General features: G+C 34.6%; 2 protein-coding genes across 11 annotated transcripts in view; one reads left to right on the top strand and one right to left on the bottom strand.

The window, feature by feature from the left end:
* Positions 1-19959, top strand: part of LOC128996793 (peroxisome biogenesis factor 2) — a 68240-nt gene that overhangs the window by 16189 nt on the left and 32092 nt on the right. For 4 of the 10 annotated variants that reach the window (XM_054422268.1, XM_054422267.1, XM_054422266.1 and 1 more), the window contains exons 1-3: positions 11732-11939; positions 14502-14579; positions 19005-19082. In XM_054422268.1, the coding sequence (XP_054278243.1) occupies positions 14547-14579; positions 19005-19082 (111 nt within the window). In that variant the 5' untranslated portion in view covers positions 11732-11939; positions 14502-14546. Of the gene's footprint in view, positions 1-11731; positions 11940-11960; positions 12104-14501; positions 14580-19004; positions 19083-19959 lie in introns of those variants that run through there. The other 6 variants (XM_054422262.1, XM_054422261.1, XM_054422264.1 and 3 more) reach the window with 5 other exon arrangements.
* Positions 588-6656, bottom strand: LOC128996792 (kelch domain-containing protein 10-like). The gene is made up of 2 exons (XM_054422258.1): positions 5738-6656; positions 588-3889 (listed from the first exon to the last, which is right to left on the bottom strand). The coding sequence occupies exons 1-2, from the start codon at positions 6467-6469 to the stop codon at positions 3389-3391; spliced, it is 1233 nt and encodes a 410-aa protein (XP_054278233.1). The 5' UTR covers positions 6470-6656; the 3' UTR covers positions 588-3388.

Genomic DNA, 19959 nt, shown 5'->3' with positions numbered 1-19959 from the left:
TTTAAGTAAACACTTGAAATTCATATTTTAGCCCTCATATAGATAACTCGAGTACAAAAACTTTGTTTTTATTTTGCCCCTTTTTATGGGATTTGGTTTATTAAATCTTTCCCCTTTATCCAGCAATCCAAGCAATGAATGCTGTTGTTGGAGTGTTTAGTTTATCATTCAGTTGGAACTAAATGATTAACTTTAACTGACATGCGCAACATTTAAAGTAAAGTAGCATAAGATAATTAATGGGAAATATTTCAGTAGTAATTTTTGTGCTGTTTAACTTAATTACAGCGCATAAGAGTAATTTTTAATTGAATCGTATATTAAGTTTCATATGTGAGGCAAAGCTTGACAAGTGGAACAGGAACGCCACATTGCAAGATCGAGGCAAAGCTGAGCATGTGAGATTTGTTTCACGCACAAGGCAAAGTCAAGAATAGGAATAATTGGAGCAAGTGCAAGAAAATTGCTTTTGGTAAAGTTATACGAATGGTACTTTTCATCACGATTGAATTATGCTCATTTCTTTTTGAAGTTAAATCATCTGAGAAAGGAGAAAAAATACCCAGTGATTCAGATTATCAGTTATATTTTACATTTTCATCGCACAAAATATACATAGGGCCTAGAGTGCAATATTTTGATAAAACACAAATAACATAAATTATTAACTTTTTTAGAGTAAACAGCATGGCTGTCCACTTGAAAGTAATAACAAATACCACTCTTAGTTTAAAAATATATCACTGTCTTTAGTTAACTACTTTGTTTACAATATCATACATCTGAAAATACACACTTGTTATACAGTTATTTAATAAATCATAAAGATTATCCCTACTATACAAAACATAAATTGGGAATATTATTAACACAATTCTATATGATACACATTTTAAAACCATCCAAAGATATTCATATTCTCATTTATTAAAATCTCTTACTACGAAAACAAGATATAATATTTTAAGTATTCAGAATGATCAGAAAAAAATAAAAAATTCCTCTAGCTTCAACTAGGCATATATATATATATATATACAGGGTATATATAAAGTCCCACACGGGCTTAATATTTTCTAAACGACAACAGATAAATCAATAAGATTTGGTACATCAACACCACAACTAAAAATCTACTTTTTCAAGGAACTATCAATTTTCTGTCATATCATGGGGACGTCCCGCAAGGAGTCAGAAGGAAATCTTAAATAGAAGCATAGGTTGGCATGTACATCAAATTAAAGGTCTTTACTAGCAGAATATAATGCCGCAAATTTGAACTCAAACGGACAACCGAGCCAATAATGACAGTTGTTCAAAGATTAATTTAATTTGCATTGCTATTATACGCTTACTCCCCAGGGGCACAGCCCTAGGAATCGTAAGAAAATTGTTAACGTAAGCATGGGTCGATATGCACAAAGGTCTTCACTAGTAGATTACAATGTCGTAAATTCAAGCTCAAAAGAACGCCTGAGTAAAAAATGGCAGTCGTTCAAAAATTCAAAATGGCGGATTCAAGAAATCTTTGAATGGCCGCCATTTTGCTCAGGATCAACCTTTTGAAGTGCGGTTTGCGACATTGTATTCTACTAAAAAGACCTTTCATTTGATGTGCATATGCTCCTATTTAAGATTTCCTTCTGACTCCTTGCCCCCATGATATGAAACAAAAATTCATAGTTCCTTGAAAAAGTAGATTTTTAAGTGTGGTGTTGATGTACCAGATCTTATTGATTTATCTGTTGTCGTTTAGAAAATATTAAGCCTGTGCGGGACTTTGTATACACCCTGTATATGTAGGCCTATACATAATGCAAAAAATTATTACATTAAATATCCAGTACAGTTTGACAAAAAAGCCAAATTTAACTGATCCACAGTTTTTTGCACAGCAGCTTGACAAAATAAAATACCCTCGTGTGTCCCTAACGCTTGATAGGCCAGCAGCATTAGGACAAAACTACTTTTACACAACATGTTGTTGTTAATTGTTATGTCTTTTCAGTGGTTATACAACTAATGAGCAGCTTCAAAAATACAATTGTTCCGAGCCAGTCCAAGAAAATTTAAGACGGTTTTTTATCAACAGCTAACAACTTGTCATCTAAACACAAAGGGATGAGATTGAACTAGTAACCATCATTAAACAAGACAGGCACCAAATACTTGGTGGTAGGTACTTTTACTTATTATATTTTATTTTATTGCAACAAGAGGGGTTACAATTGGGTACAGTCTAAATATTATATTCTATATAATATATAGCTGGGTTGTTGGTGAAATATAGTGGTTATAGTGTTCACAAAGTAATCAAAAGGTCGGCGGTTAGATCATGAGAAAAGTTAGTAGCTGTTTGATGGTTTGAAGCCGGTTCCAGTTATTGGCCTACCTGATGGTTGGACAAAATGATCCTGGCTAATGAAACAACTGACCTAGTCAGTAGAAAAACAAAGACACAAGGTTTTCTCATTCTATACTCATATTTGTATTCAATTACAAACCTAGTCAGTGTCCCCATCTCGATTCGTAATATTATTCCTTATCAATTCTAAAGTTGCAGTGCTACCTTAGACTTTTGGATAAAAGATTCATTCCATCTAATTTCAATAAAATATATTAATTATATTTAATGAGCAACTATAATACATTCAAAAATATATCAACAAACATAACTTAGATAAAATATATCTAGCAAAATCACACGATTTGTACAGTATTTAACACAAACTTTTTAGAAATAACAATTATTCAATTATTAAAAGGGAAAATACAGAAAAAAATATATATTTTAAGAGTAGTTAGGACTGCCATAAATATACAGTAGACTCCCTTTATCAGATGCCTCGGGACCGAGGCCAATCCGGATAGCGGGTTTTCCGGTTAAATTGATGTCTCCTCAAATTTACCAGAAACTCAAAAACTAACCAAATTATATTATACCCAATTATCCCAATCATATTGGGAGAGCATTGTGTACACACGTGATCGCTGGTCTCAAATCACTACCACGAGAAAAGTTGTTTCAGTACCACCCACTTCCTACCGATCCAGTCCAGTTAAACCAGTGTTCTGATAAAAATTGTACGGTTAAAAAGATGTCACTTCTGCCGAGTTTAGTCCAGTTAAACCGAGGTCCTGGATAAGAGAGTCTACTGTATTGGAAGAGTAGCCTACCTATTGACAATGCATCCATTATCTTACTAATTAGTGAAAGAACTGTATTCAATGACAGGTTTGTAGATATTTTTAATCACTAAATTTACTTGTTTCAACAGGTTTTAACAGTTATAACCAATAAAAATCACAATCAGAATAATATTTCAATGAAACTTTGAACTCAAGTAGTCTATTTGAACTGAAAAATCATTGTTAAAAATTAATTAGCCTACATTCTGATCTTCCTTTTTAAGTCAAGCCTATTAATATACTCCAGAGGCAGGCCCAGAGCATGAAGTTGTTCCTCTGTCATAGTGTCCAAGTCACGATGGTACGAGATAACTGCCTCCCAACATATCTCTTTCAGTTTCGGTATGCAAAGCCAAGCCATGTGTACGTCAGCTGATCTTTTACTGGTGTTCTCAGACTGAACGATTCCTCCAAACGTTATCACTTTACCGCTGGGAGTTAGGCAAGAGGAATGGAAATACACTCCTCTGTTTAGAGACATTTTCGAAAGCTTCTCCCACTGATAGTTTTTCAGATCCAGTCTCCAAATATCCTTGAGAATCAACTGACCTGTGAACCCGCCGATGATAAAAACAAAGTGGTCTCGCTGAACACAACTGTGGCATCGGCGACGGGAGGGAAACACTTCTCTCGCTTTGTCGTCAGGCCTCGTGTTCATCTTTTCCCACGTGTTTGTAGTCAGGTTGAATGCAAAAACAGTCTAGAAAAATTAAGATGGCGTATCATATTAAGCTTAAATTGCAAATTTGTGCAGGTTAGTTGAAAAAACAGGAAACCAAGTTTTAAAAATACTCCCGCCAGATGATATTTATGTTATTAATTTGGGGACATCTTTGGTCACTTCAAACATTTTGAAAAATTCTCAAATAGTCTTTGTATAGTTATATGATGGTATGAATTTTGTGGGATCATAATGGGTTCATACAAATAAATTCATTTTAAAACACACATAGGTACATTCAGATTTGATTTCCATTATAATAGGCCTAATGACTAATTTGTCTCAAGTGGGTTGTCTTAAGTATCTTAGATAATAGAAAAATATTGATGAATTCATATGAGACTTTACAATAGAGATATATCTATTCATTAATCATTTACAACAACCTTTTACTTATACTATGTTGTTCTATGTAGGCCTATACTGTTGGCTGTTAACAGATAGCCTAAGTGAGTTGTTTTGTTGCAACATTTTAGCTGGTTTAAATTTGAATGTTCAACATGTCCGGGTACAGATTGCATTTACAATGTAGCCTAATAGAAGCATATTTGAAGAAAAGTAAGTTAATTGAATAAATACGGTAACTTAAAATCATTCATATCTTTTGATAGATGTAATTAAGAAACAATAGGAAAATCAGCTAGGCAAATAACAAAGGCCAAGAAGAAAATGTCAAAAGCTCAAGAGTACCTTGTCATGTGTGACTTTTCAGACAACTTCATACAGCTGAGCACAAAGCTACCAGAATACAGTAGACTCCCTCTTATCCGGACTCCTCGGGACCGAGGCCAGTCCGGATAACGGGTTTTCCGGTTTTAAACCGACGTCCCCAAAACTCGTTAAAACGGACTGTTTACTGTGAAATTCGACTTAAATTTAGCCTATGAGAGCATTGTATTTAGACACGTGATCACTGGTCTCAAATCTTTCCCACGAGAACAGTCGTTTCAGTACAGTCCACTTCCTGCCGATCTAGTCCGGTTAAACCAATGTGCTGATAAAAATATTCCGGTTAAAAGGTGTGTGGATAAGAGGGAGTCTACTGTAGTGGACAAGCGACAATGCATCATTATTTGTGATTTACTACAAAATGGTCGAAAAATCTAGCGTTTTACGCTTGTAGGCCACTGGGCTAGGGTTAATACCGGTATCATTTTTAAATCTTTTTCAATTTTCTTACATTACCAACGCATACACACACTTGTGTTTACATCCAAAATAAAAAAAAAAAGATCTAGGCCTAGTTAAATAATTTTAAGTGCCATCTTTATTAGTATATTTGATTTGATGTTAGGTATATAGCCTAGTTAGTCAATGGTTTCATTTTATTTGCTTAACACAACGTTGCTACCTAACATTGAGTTGTAATAAAAATAACTCTTTGCAACCAAACCCTCAAGTTTTACTTATAGCCTATTAATAAGTTAACATATGTAAATCAGTTCTATGAATGCATTAGTGAATTTAATTCATAATTTACTACAACCATATAGGCTATCAAACAAGCTAGACAAAAAACTAAATATTTGGGTGGAAATCTGTTTCTTTTTTGGGTCACTGTTGCTCCAGCCTTGGAAAACAACCACTCAGAAGATGCGAGCGTGGCCATTTTACTCAGATTTTTCAGAAATTAGCCTACCACCTTCCGATACGATAGGCTACTGGCCTCTTGGTATCGATACCAAGTAAATATCGGAACAACCGTTACCAATACAATACCAGCAGTATCGCAATAAAAGTATCGATACATACTGGTATCGCTAGTATCGCAACATCCCTAGCCTAACTTAGCCTAAAATAGCCTAGTTAAGTCAGGCCCTAACTTACCTGAAAATCAAAAGCTTCATGAGCTGTTCCACCGCCAAGTAAATATATCCTTTGTTCAAAGTATGCTACCTCATGTCTATATCTTCCCGTTGGTTCAATATCACTTCCCTTACAAGTATACACAGCTTCCCACATTGCATCCTTTAAGCTTAGGCGATGAATGTCACAAGAGTATTGAAAGCCAGTGGTCCCACCAATGGTATACAAGTAGTCATCAATTAACAGAATCGCTTGACCATATTGCGGCTGAGGACTGTTTCCTAGAGCAACAATTACTTCAAATTTAAGGTCATTGCTTTTTGAAAGATCGCAAATGAATAGGTCATTACTGCAATTGGCACCAAAGGGTACTCCAGTTCCACCGTAAACCATCAAAATATTTCCACTCAAAAGGACAGCGTTTGAAGCTAAAATGTCCGGTATAAGCTCAACATCCATCTTCGTCCAAATGCCTGTGGCTATATTGTATTTCCACAATTCTTTAAATAAAGGCTTACTATCTGACCAAACATTATCACTGAGTAGGTCACTTTCATCACATGCGGACAATGATGGGTTATAGCCACCAAATGAATAAACATTCACATTGTCACAAACTATTCTGTGCCCACTCCTAGGTTTAGGCCACACATTGGAATCCTTGTCTCTACTTCCACTTCGATCGTTCATTCTGTATTTACTGGTTAATTTGTAAGCCTTAAATTTGAATTCTCTATCCCTGACTGGCGACATGTTGAGTATTCACTAGGCCTATGCTTTAAATTTATAACTAAATGAAATCATCGTTATGCAGTGAAACAAAGATTTCTCAACGAAACACGAGTTGTAACTCAAACCATTACTATGAATAAGCTAGGTTTCAACTTAGAACTATAAAAATTCGATTTAAGACTGCTTAACCTCAATCTCCATTCTCCCCCTCCCGTCCCTCCCTTTCTTTAGTTAGAAACTTAGAAGGAAGAGTGACGAGGACGAGACGACGGACTGAACTGACGGACGACTCGGACGAGTGACGTGACGACGTACGTCACGTTACGAGTTGAGCTACGGCTACGACTACGACGAGGTATATACTCAGGGGAGGTATAGATGAGCTTACGATGACAGCTGTGAGTGGGCTTCTCATTAGCTGAGGGAACACCATTACCGTAACAATACAGTTGTAGCCAACGGCCTCGGTGGATGGTCTAGTGGTTAAGCACGGGTCACACTAGGCTGGCATCAGCGGCGAATTGAAAGAAGCCGCGACTGTCAGCTTAATGTGACCACAAAATTCGCAGCTGACACTGAGCTGACTCAGCCTGGATTGGTGAACCGGTGATGCTGGTGCCAGCAGCTGACCACCAGCGGCTGGCGTTCAGCCTAGTGTGACCCGTGCTTTAGCGTGCCAGGCTGGTTTGCTGAGAGTTCCGGGTTTGAATCTCGCTGCTGGCACTAACTTTTTGACTGATTTTTTTCATTATCAGCAAGTTTGGTTGGTTTGGTTCGGTTAAGATAGTTTAATTTTATTATTAAGTCATTATCAAATTTTAATTGAGCAATTTCTATTTTTATTTAATGAACAGAGTTATTTTTTCTATTAATAAACTTTTTTATATTATTTAATTATCAGCAAGTTTGGTTAGTTCGGTTAGGTTATGATAGTAATTTTATAATACAACAAATTATAAAATTGAATTTGAGGCATCAAGGGACGCTCCGTGACGTAGCCTAGGCGTCACAATTTCATGACGTTCACACTTTCCAGTTCCATTCCTTGTCCATTTTAGTGGTACTGGTTAGTGGTTTCACAACGAAGTTGAGTGCGGGATTACCCACGGCCACCTTTAACTACAGGCCGCGTCCTGGTAGAATTGGCAACGTCGCAAGTGGTGTTGTTTGTCAACCTCAAGAATTGACAATTCCCTGGTCTTCAAGACTACGGAGGAGAGGAACCTGTATGTATGTTTTTTGACATACGTCCCATAGGATAACATGGCAGACATGTGACACCAGCTCATTAATTTGTACTTTATTGATTTAAATTTAAATTTATGAACATAAATTTATTAAACTACCGTATTGAAAATAAAACATACAAAACTGAAAACCGAAACAATATGAATTAAAAATCTAGATCTGTACATTTTAAGCGAAGTCAATAAAATCTTTTACCTAACCCGCCATGTTAAACTTCCCTATCCTAAGCGTGATGTATTCAACTTCCTCACTTCACGAGTGATGTAAGGTTGAAAAAACTCACTTGGTGGGGTAATGAAACCCATTTAAATAACATTGAGCGGATAACTTATAGCTATTTACCTTACAAGTGTAGTAAGAGCGTTTTTACATCACGCAGGTGAATGTTGTGCAACGAGCGGAAGCGAGTTGCATAATTTACCTAAGTGATGTAAACACGCTCTTGCGTAACGTGTAACGTACAAGATTTTACCTGACCCGACAATATACAGGAGGTTACGAACAATATTTTTTATTATCCATTTCACTCATCTTCTAACAGTGACGTTCATTTACAAACAAAAGCTAGGTTAGGAAATTCTTCAAAACATAACAATTAAATTCAAGCGCACAGCTGATTTCTAGCGTTGAACGCCGTTGGCTCCATAGAGGTATATTTTTTTAAGTTAAGCACTCAATGTTATTTAAATGGGTTTCATCAGGGGTGCCCATCCCCCCCAGTCCTCATGACGCACCCCCCCCCCAAATTGGCATATGACCCCCCCCAAATTGGCATATGCCCCCCCCCCTATAAATTAGGCACTTCAAATGCGAAAAAATAAGCTTTTCGTATTATTCTTAAACTATTATATAGGTATTGAAAATTCAAACACAGTCTATAATATGTAAAATGTATATTTATATTATATTTCTAGAGTATAATTTCACAGTTAACATTGTTTTGTTATAGTACAAAAGAAATATCAATCAAATAATTCTGCTCAAATAACAATTTCAAAAGAGTTAATTGTTAACGTTACGTTACAGTAATTGGTTTTAAAAGAGAAAAATATTATTACATAATTTTTATAAAGCATTGCCTCCAGAATTTATGTATGACGAATAAATTGGGTTAGGTCTACGTAAATCCTATTGTAGTCTCGGCCGAATATTTTCTAAAGTTGTTTACTTTCAGGCCCTTGTCGGGTGTTACTACACACATACAATTACTTGAACACAATGTTGTTGTCAATACAAAAACATTTTACATTTAGGATACACGAAGGTCGAAGAGCACGCATAAATTGAATAACCATCAATTAATTTGCGACTGGGCATAGCACACACCACGACGACACGACTCAACTACCCAACGTTTGTCTGGTGACATTGACCTTGGAGGGTGAAACGGTGAAACTGAAACAGCTGATTATGAGCGCCTTTGTTATCAATGTCCTCAATCCTGCCAAATACTAAATTATGGTACAAATTTAGATTTCCATATAAATAAATATTAAATGTTTGCCGTAATATAGTATTTTACAGGATTGGGGATATTAACAAAGGCACGTTATAATCAGATGTTTCACCCCCTCCAAGGTCAATGTCACCACGACCACACAGACTTCGGGTAGTTGAGTCGTGCCCGACGTGCGAGTTATGGCCGGCCGTGCATTATTTTATGTTAAATCATTGAATCCGTGTTCTTCAATAATATAAATAAATATTAAATATATTAATATATATATATATATATATATTAAATAATTTTATGTGAGACGACAAGGGGTTGAAAATGAAAGGTTTTGAAACTAGTCGCATGATACTACAATAGGATCGACAACGTAAGTAAACCTATTTTAGTTCACATGTTTCATTACCTCACCGAGTGAGTTTTTGTCAACTTTACATCACTCGAGAAGTAAAGAAATTGTTTACATCACGCTTGGGATAGGGAATCTTGTACGTTACACGTTACGCAAGAGCGTGTTTACATCACTTAGGTGAATTATGCAACTCGCTTTCGCACAACATTCACCTGCGTGATGTAAAAACGCTCTTACTACACTTGTAATGTAAATAGCTATTACGAATAAGGCCAAAAGTTACAAAATATTTAGTATGGTATGAAACTATGAGTTGGTATGAAGCATCTTGTTACCTACCCTAAAAGTGGAGATGGAGAGGTTATCTAGCTTACAAATAGAGCTCTTCCAAAATATAGTTATTTTTATTTGACAATTCATTGTATATATTTCACCGTACCGTATTTTGACGTTCTAACTCGTTAAGCAATTAAAAAAACTACAAATAAAATTTATAATCTCACAGTACTAGTTATTTAAATTACAATCACACTGGCGTTTGGAAAAATATTTTGAGATGGTAAATATAACTCCTCAGCGGCTGTTTGAAATTAACCTAATTAACATTGCTCTTATGGCGGGCAAATCCAAGATGGTCGCTAGCATACTTAAGGTCAACAGGTTAGGTATAATAATAATATAAAAAAATAGCTTATAAGAAAATAGCATTCTAGGCCAAAGGGCTCTGTTTTGTGAAATTTAGAAAATCTTCCACATCATAAAAACCATTTTTTGTCAGGAAAGATTTGATTTCTGTTTTGGAGCTTCCATGGACTCCCTTGGATGGTCAAAGGAATTTGCAAGGGTCTTCTAAAAAAAAACTTGCAATGCAACGATTCCGACGAAGAGTGGTATTCAAGCAATTAACTTAAGCCTATGGGCGTGATATAGTTTTTAATAAAGGTTTGAAGGAAAGTAACTGTGACCAGACTAGGGGGCGGAAAATTGTTTAGGGCCTAGGGGCGCAAAAATGCTAAATCCGACCCTGCCTTGGAGAACAATTCAAAACTACAAAGAACATTTCTAATCCCACAGTATACTAGATATTTAAATTATGATCACTTTGGTATTTGAAAAAAATATTTTTGGACACTAAATACCCCTTCAGCGGCTGTTTGAAATTATCCAAGATGACCACCACTAGCCTCCAAGGACTCGACGTCACGCACAGAACGTCCCTTGAGCCTTGCAGGAACCATAGATAAAACCAGGAACTTAACTGTGACAGCGATGTCGATGTCGTTACTCGGGTATTCGGTAGTTCTCGGTAGTTGTCGTCGCCGAGCTGTTGTGTCGTCTGCCTGCTGCTGCCTCTGCCTCTGTCTCCCTAGCAGTGTTGCCACTTTTAGGGTAATTACCCTTTTTTAGGGTAATTTACTGGTCTTAGGGTAAAGTTTAGGGTAATGGTAGATTTAGGGCAATTTTAGGGTAAAACTAAAAGTTAGTATAATAATGGAAATTTTACTAAAAAAATGAAAAAAACTTCAAAATTTGGCAAAAAACGTTCATTACATACTATGGCTATCATATTCGATTCAAATTGGTTGAAATCGTTTGCTATGATGATTTTTTCATAATAAGTTATCCTAATCGATCTTATCAATAGTTGGAAATTATCTGTTTTAGAATGTATTCGATTCTATAACACGTTATAGGCCGAATAAAATATGAAATATTATTCATTACTGGGTTTGATATTTAATTATGTGGCTGAATTGAATTAAACTGGATTATTTTACAAAATGTGTCAAGAAATTACTACTATGTATAGATTAAAGCTTTGGTGGTACCGTACTGTATTTTAAAGATATGATTGTCCAAAAACAGTAGTAATGGGTCGATACAGTAAAAAAATTCGATAGTTCTTGATTCGATATTTTTCGTTATACGATAGTCGATATAGAGCTGATCAATTCAATATCAACATTTTGTGTTCTTCTTTCGGGTGGTTTTTTAGAATCGAGTATAATTTTACGTAAATTGATTGATATTGGAACTTCATTTAGTATAATTAACCATCTTATGTAGGATTTATATGATTTTAACAATGTTTTATAGCATTAAACGCAAATATTAACATTTAGGGTAATTTTTAGGGTAACTCAAAGTAGATTTAGGGTAATTTAGGGTAATTTTAGCCCGCCTTTAGGGTAAAATCGCAACAACGTGGTGGCAACACTGCTCCCTAGTCCCTAAACGCCAAGCCAACACTGACAGCATTGCCTGTTTATTTTGAATTATTAGGGAAATGGTAAATAATAACACTGCCGTACTGCCGATGATAGAGTAGTAATTATTTTCATTGATTTGGCATTATTCATACAATTTTTGAGATGGTATGGTGAAATTTACTTGGAATTTGTTGGATGGAATGGAGAGATGAGTTGCAGTTGAATGAGGTGATAAATTTAAATTAGTTAGGTTAAGTGTGTGTGGATATAACTTATATGTGCGTTCAAATGATTTTGACTTCTGTTCAATGTGGTTAACACACTCAAATTAATAATACAGTATAATGGAGGGAAGATAAAGATAGGCCTAGTAAAAAAACAAACTTAGTTGGGTGAGTAATGGAATGAAGTAGGGCCTAAATTATTTTTACAACCATAAAGTAACTTAATGATGTTTAGCAAACAAATTAAAAATAATCATATCTGTATATAAATAGCCTAAAGCATAAAACAAAACCTTTGACTATTGATACAACAGTATCCAATAACTTAGTCAATGATAACTTAAAACTAACTTTAGTTATTGGATGAGTGACTTACATTTCCGCAGAGAACCTTCGATATAAGGATGGAATATTCGTTCTAAATTCATATCCTCTTTCTTTCATTATTATTATATTATTCATTGTGACCCTCTGTTGTAAAATGGGCTGCACTTTACTTGACGCCCTACACTCATTCGATTGTTTTTTCGATTCGATATTTTCATTCGATTGTTTCATTCGATATATCGTTTGGTTAGTTAGGTTAGGTTAACCTTACCTAACTAACCAAACGATATATCGAATGAAGCAATCGATTAATCGATATATCGATCGATATTTTCATTCGAATGAGTGTAGGACGTCAAGTAAAGTGCAGCCGTAAAATGTTATAGGCCTAGATAAAATAATATTATTATCTTATCGACCCATAGTTGTTGGTATGACAACTAGTTTCGTTCCTTAGAACTACGTTAGGTCGTTAAGTATGCAACCACATCATCAATATCATAATACATTTAACTTAACGGTACTTTCTTGTTAAAGGGGACATTCATTATTATCGATGATCTTTTGGTAATTATATCAACCTCCGGACCTCACGCGAAATTAAAATTTTTGTTGCAAAATGGTTGAAATTTCACGCTGATTTAAAAAATGATTGTTGTTTTTTTCAATAGATTGACAATATGAGAGTTAAAGATAACATGAGTATTGTAAGTAAGCTAACCTAACCTAACGAAACTCAACCTAACCTAAACCAACCTAACCTAACCTAAACCAACCTAACCTAACCTAAACTAACCTATCCTAACCTAATCTAAACCTAAGTTAGGTTATGTTAGGTTAGTTAACCTGTCCGGTGATGTTTTACTTATAAGCGATCGTAATAAAAACTACATATTCTTATTCAGTATGAAATTACGCACAATTTGAGTAGGTACTCCCAACATGGGTTTTGAGCAAAAAAATATTTTTGCGGAAATACGTTTCCGAAAAAAAGTCAATCATTTTTTAAATCAGCGTGAAATTTCGAGCATTTTGAAAAAAAAATTTAATTTCGCGTGAGGTAGACCTACGGAGGTCGATATAATTACCGATTTTTTTTCTCGATATCAATATTAACGAATTAAAATTAAGTATAATTGCAGAGATACATTAATCTATCCGTCACAAAGGGTTCCCACACTCCGGAATGCTCGCCTTGACTACTTCCTTCACCACTTCCTACATCTTGGACCTGTTTCCCTCCCTTCCCATAGCATTTTAGTATAAAAATAGACTAACATCTTTGACTATTTAATAGTCAATGCCAACATTAAATTGAATTAAGTAAAAAACTGCTTAGTTTAGTACTAAATATATAGGCCTACATATATATTTGTAAATATAATTTGACTCACAGACAAGCGGACAACCTTTCTCCGACTCCCCTATACGAGGTGGTTGTCTAAAGTGAAACCACCAGTGACTTTTGCATTACAGGTTGTCGAAACTTCTCTAAGAGAGAAATAAATTAAATCTGATTTTTGCTCATTTATGACTAAATTATTGGATGCAAACCAGTTTTTGGAAGAGGCTAAGGCATTTGATAGTAGTTGATTAGCATGTTGAAACAACTATCTGAGCAAAAGGTTGTGTCATCGGCGTAGAGTACTGACAATATAGGAACATTACTCGTACAATTCATATCGCATGGAGCCTTGGGTTACACCGGCCTTAACATCAATAAAATTAGAGCTAACATTATTTACTTTGATCTTTTGTTTACGTCCAGACAAGTAAGATTTGAAAAGATTTAGTAACTAATCTTTACACCGTAGAAATCTAATTTTTTGTTCAAAATATCAAAAGATAGGCAGTCAAGATTGATCAAATTTGAGGCAATGATAGATTGTTTGGAGTAGGAATATCCGAAGAAATGTAGCGATTAGACCTGCAATTAGTAATTACCAATGTCCGATTTAAACGGTCCGATTTTAACGTTGTTTTTCACCTAGGTAATCTAATACCTATTGAAAAGCAGGGGCCCAAGTACCGAGCCCTGCAGGACATCAGCTTTATTAGCAGAATGTCATGATCAATTCTGTCAAAGGTCTTGTTAACTAAACAACTAACTAACCTGCATGTATCATCCCCTGTATGTAATACAATTTGAATTCAAAAACTATCTGGTGTGTTGATTGTTTATTTAGAGCATAAAAAATTGATTTAAATAGGTCTAGTTGCTGAAATTAATTTGTTTTAGGTAGGCTAAAACATGACTTTGCAAGAATTGTCATAAAGAAAGAACATGCCTGAAAACCCAAGTACTCGTGTCACGGCTGTAAGTAATTTAGACCCTAAGTGTTTCGTGATAGATATTTTTTTTGATTGATTTGGGTAAATAAAATAACTATGAAGAGAAAAGGGGGAAAATATTGTATAGCCTATATATAAACTATAAAGATATCATCCAAAATGCATATTTAAAGGTATTAATTATTAAAATTATGGGGAAAACTAGCATCTCTTTCCTTATCAGCAGTAGCAGTTAGTAAATTAGCAGTCATTATGTTTTTGGAAGAGTTTTTTCTTACAATACATGGGTTGGGTTCAATCCAAATTTATATCGCATCCTCTATGTATACACGTCTGAACTTTACATAAAGTAGGTAACATGATTGCAAAAATGCACTATGACGATTTGGGCATTGTATTCTAAGTTAATTATACGAGATGCTGAGATCATGCTGATTTAAAAAAAATCTGTCCCTCATTTTAAAACGTTTTTATTAGGTCGCTTTCTTGTCCGCTACAAATTTTGCAACCGATTTTATACTAACTTCCCTATGAGCTAGGGACTTGAAACTTGAAACGTATCTCACAAATGGAAGACAATGAAATATTATACAATTTAATTTTCATATTTCCCTTGGGCTACGCCCCATGGGCTTGTTTTTATTAAATTGATTTCTTGCAAATTTTGATACTTCCCGATGAGCTAGAGACTTGAAATTTGAAACATAGCTCACAAATGGATGACATTGCAATATTATATCATTTAATTTTCATATTTCCTTTCGGGCTACGCCCCATGGGCTTTTTTTATTAGCTCGCTTTCTTACAAATTTTGATATCAATTCTAAACGATGTTCCCGATAAGCTAGAGACTTGAAATTTGAAACATAGCTCACAAATGCATGACAATGCAATATTATATAATTTAATTTTCATATTTCCCTTGGGCTACGCCCCATGGGCTTCCAAATTTTTCATGTTTACATTTTGAAAGGATGTAAATATATCAACTAATTTAAGTCAGCTGTAAATACTTAAATTTGACAGTTCGAAGAGAGGTTAAGAGGTACAGGTTGTGCTCCCAAGAGATTCTTTATACAAACAAACATTTCAAAATAAAGATAAACAATCAGATTGCAGGTATCAAGGTGTTTGTAAATAATGTCAATTTTTGTTTATTTAGTATTCTATAAAGTAAACAATAAATATTTCGAGTGAATGCATTGCAGAGAAATTTCATAACAAACTATAGTTAAATTATTATATATTGTGAGTTTTCGGATTAACGAACTGTAAACATGTAATAATATCAATTATTTGTGAATATTGCATGATAACTCATATTATGGTCAAGGAGACAGTCACCCAACGCAAGCGACGCCTAGAGAAGGAAAAGAAAAAAAGACTAGTTAAGCTTCAACAGGAATCGGAGGTTTGTAAATCGGCAAGACTACTATTTGATACTAATCTGGTAACTATTTGAAGATCCTTCGAAGTCAGTGGAAGGATATCAAATTCCTGTTCATCGATGAGATTTCCATGGTCCCATACAAAATGTTGTGCATGATTGACTCTAGGTTGCGACAAATGAAAAAGGAGGAAAGTGAACCATTCGGTGGCATCAACGTTATGTTTTTTGGAGATTTTTTTCAGTTGCCACCTATAAGAGGAGCTCAAGCACTCCACCAGCCTACGAGATTTATTCCAGCAACTCATTTGTGGAGACTTCTCAGCCTTTTATTAAAACTAAAAAGTATAAAATAATTTATAAATAAAAAACTTTTTTAAACAAAACGTTTTTAAACGCCCTAAAAAGTAGAAGATAATTTACAAATAATTTATAAATATGTTGAGAGAGTAATACTTGTACGATTTAAAACGAAAAACGTTGGGTGCATGCAATTAATTGATAATAATACATTAGTTCAGTAGGTGAAGGTAATTGTAAACTATCTATTGCATGCACCCCACGTTTTTCGTTTTAAATCCTACAAGTATTTATACTCTCTCAAGATATTTATAAATTATTTGTAAATTATTTTCTACTTTTTAGGGCGTTTAAAAACGTTTTGTTTAAAAAAGTTTTTTATTTATAAATTATTATCCTAATTTTTTTAAGATTCTCAAAAAAATGTTCTTTAGATATAGGACTATGTTTGATCAATGTTTTTTTTACGTGATAAAGGAGTTACTTTCAGTAACACCAAAGACTGGGACGGGTGGCGTCGTCCTGTAATCCAGCTACTAGGAGGTTACGAATTGTGGATAATTATAGGGATGCACTATAGATGCGATGCTACCTGGTGTGGATTAACGTCCGCACTAGTGAGTACTACGACTATCCACAGTACTATCCTAATAATTAGACCAATTTGTTAATTACGAGGAAAAAATGTGGTTCGGATTCCACAAACTGTAGGTCCCTTAGTTGCCATTAGCTGTATGGGCTATTAATTAACAGCTGTGTCTAAGGAACATGTCGACCTTAGTCACTAACAAGACTACAAGATCGCGCCACTCATCCTACACTCATCCTTCACTCATATTTGGGTTAAAATACGCACATAGTGGCGTCCCCATCTTAAATAATTGATAATTGATTGAGTTCATGTTTTTTTATTTTTTTTATTTTGGAAATCACTGAATTTTATTCCTCAAATTAAAACTGAAGAGTCTAGTGATTTTGTAGATAAAGAAACATCAACTAAAAACGCCTGCCGCAGCAAACCTGCAGACTAATCGAATTTCAACTTGTTAGATTACATTTATACTTAAATATTTCCATAAATAAGACATAATAAGATATTTATTCCAAATTTAAATAACATAAGATTTAATGAGTGCTTAGGTTTGCTGCTACGGGGAAGGTAAATACCCCCGCCGCAGCAAACCTGCAGACTAAGCGAATTTCCATTTGACTGATTGGATTTACACTGAAATGTCTACTTAAAAATATAACATTTATTCCCGATTTAAATAGAATTAGTTTTAACAAGTACTTAGGTTTGCTGCATCAGGGAGGGTAAAACTGTTTTTTTGTAAAATGTAGGTTTACACGTTTGTACCAAATTTCATCAAAATCGGATCATTTTTGCTCGAGTTATCGTGCTAACGGACACACACATATATATATATATAAATATATAAATATATATATATATATATGAATTAGAACGGATGGTGTTTTTGGCCTCTAGGGACCACAAAACGAAAAAAAAAATCGGTCCCACGTCCAGGTCTTACCATGAGTACTACGGTAATAGCTTATTCCCTATATGGGAAATTCGCTAAAAGTACTAAATATATCCATAAATAAGTAAACTACAACAGTTTTCATTTTCTCCATAAGAATAACATAGGAATTTTAAATTAACACTTTTTTTAAATTTTCTCTGTAACCGTTAGACATACAACAGCGCATCAATATACTAAATTATTTATTTTTTTCAGCTCTACAAAATAGTTTGAAAATAAATTGCAAAATTTTATGTTTTTAGAGAAAAACCCATTTTTACCCCATAAAACCGTTCCCATGGTCCGTTCATGCTGGTTCGCAAACTCGTTTGAATAAATGTAAGTTTACACATCTAAACCAAATTTCATCAATATCAGATCATTTTTGCTTGAGTTGTCGTGCTAAGGGACACTTATATATATATAAATTTAAACGGATGGTGTTTTTGGCCTCTGGGGAACTCAAAGTACTGTACTGTATCACAAGTGGCAAAATGTGCATTAGTGAACAAAGATAATTAACCCTTACAGGACTTTATTGGCGGATATATCCGCTAGCATGTTGTGCATAGTGGACTATAGGAAAATATATCCGCTAGCATTTTGTGCATAGCAGACTATAGGCGGATATATCCGTTAGCATTTTGTGCATAGCGGACGGTAGGTGGATATCATTGTTGGTTGAGGAAGCTTATAGTCTTAAATTATTATTATTCATTACTGTCTTGTATAGGAAACAAATATAATCAGTTGGGGCACATTTGAACAACATACTTACCAGAGGAAAACATGGTGTTCAAATGTACCCCTCAGACACTGTTCAAATCTAGGCCCCATTTTGCAAAAAGTTAAATTATGTTTTCTTGAATTGTAATTTATCAATGTGAAGTGCATAATTGTATCTAAATATGTACAAGCCATAAGGTAAATGGATCAAACTTATCTGTAATGTAGTTTTTCTATGGAAAATCTAAAAATCCCTACTGCTAAAAAAGTGTTCTTGTGGCGCTCTAAAACTTCTTTTCCCAACAACAAACTAAGAACTGATCTGAAATGGAGGGAGATGAATGCAACCTGTTGTCCTATTGGAGGGCTACATTTTATGGTTCAATGGCCTGCGAGTATAAAAATGACGGCAAATTTAAACCGCTCAAATGTGCCCCAATCTCCCCTAATATCTGCCGAGTGTTATGAAAAGCACTATTTTCATGGCTTAATACCCATTTAATGGTTTCAGTTAGACGCAATTGATCTGGACTCAGAAATCCAAAGGATTCTTAAGGACCAGCTTCTGAAGATTGTGCATATTTTGTCAGTAAGTATGTCTAAGCTGGATTTTTCTACTTTCTGCTAGTTTTGTTTTCCCACTAACATGAGTAGGCCTACCTACTGATTTTATTAAGGCTTCTTGACTCAACATCCTCTGCCGATATTTCATGGTAGTACACACATTTTAAATTTGTGTAAACTAAACATAAAATATGTTATAGTTTTAAACTAGTTGCTGTTTATGTATAAAATTACTTAATAGTTGGTAGGTGGTATCAAAAGAAAAATGTTTTCCATTCAGTCTAACCTAACCTCATAAATAACAAATGTTATGGGACCGAATATTTGTTACAATCAAGGGATTTGCTAAATGGGGTTTGGTATATTGAGGTTAGGTTTGCAGGAATTTTCCTAAGTATAAGTTCACAAAACAGCATCGGTCAATTAAGGTCGATGTTCGCCCTTGTATAAGTATCATAGGCTACAATACATTACACTATTGTAAAATATAATCTTGATTATCTGGTGTAGTAGGGAGGATGGAGACCATGGAGAGTGAAAACCACTATTTATCCAATATAGTATTAAAATACCCCCACTGCAGCAAACCTGCTATTTAACTTTGTTCAGTTATACAAACTGTAACTTTTAAAATCACAGCTTACTCAAACTTACCTAAAAAATAGCCAAACACGTACAGCAATAAATAACGTAAATAATAAAACAGTAGAAAGTTTTGTAAGTGATCGGCTAGTTTGTGGTCCAGATAGATCGATAGTCTACCAGTAACAGTAACGTACTGTATCACAACAGAGAAATTTCTATAGGTCTAATAATAATCAACTAGCATAGGTGTTTCCATAGTTAACACGTTCGCTGCGAGAATCCCATTGGTGGGACGGTCGGAAATGTGACGCAAACTC

This window comes from Macrosteles quadrilineatus, unplaced genomic scaffold (assembly GCF_028750875.1).
Source record: "Macrosteles quadrilineatus isolate MER2022 unplaced genomic scaffold, UCM_ALF_1.0 Scaffold_6__1_contigs__length_79288215, whole genome shotgun sequence".
Taxonomy (NCBI): domain Eukaryota; kingdom Metazoa; phylum Arthropoda; class Insecta; order Hemiptera; family Cicadellidae; genus Macrosteles; species Macrosteles quadrilineatus.
This window is presented reverse-complemented; position numbering and strand designations above follow the sequence as displayed.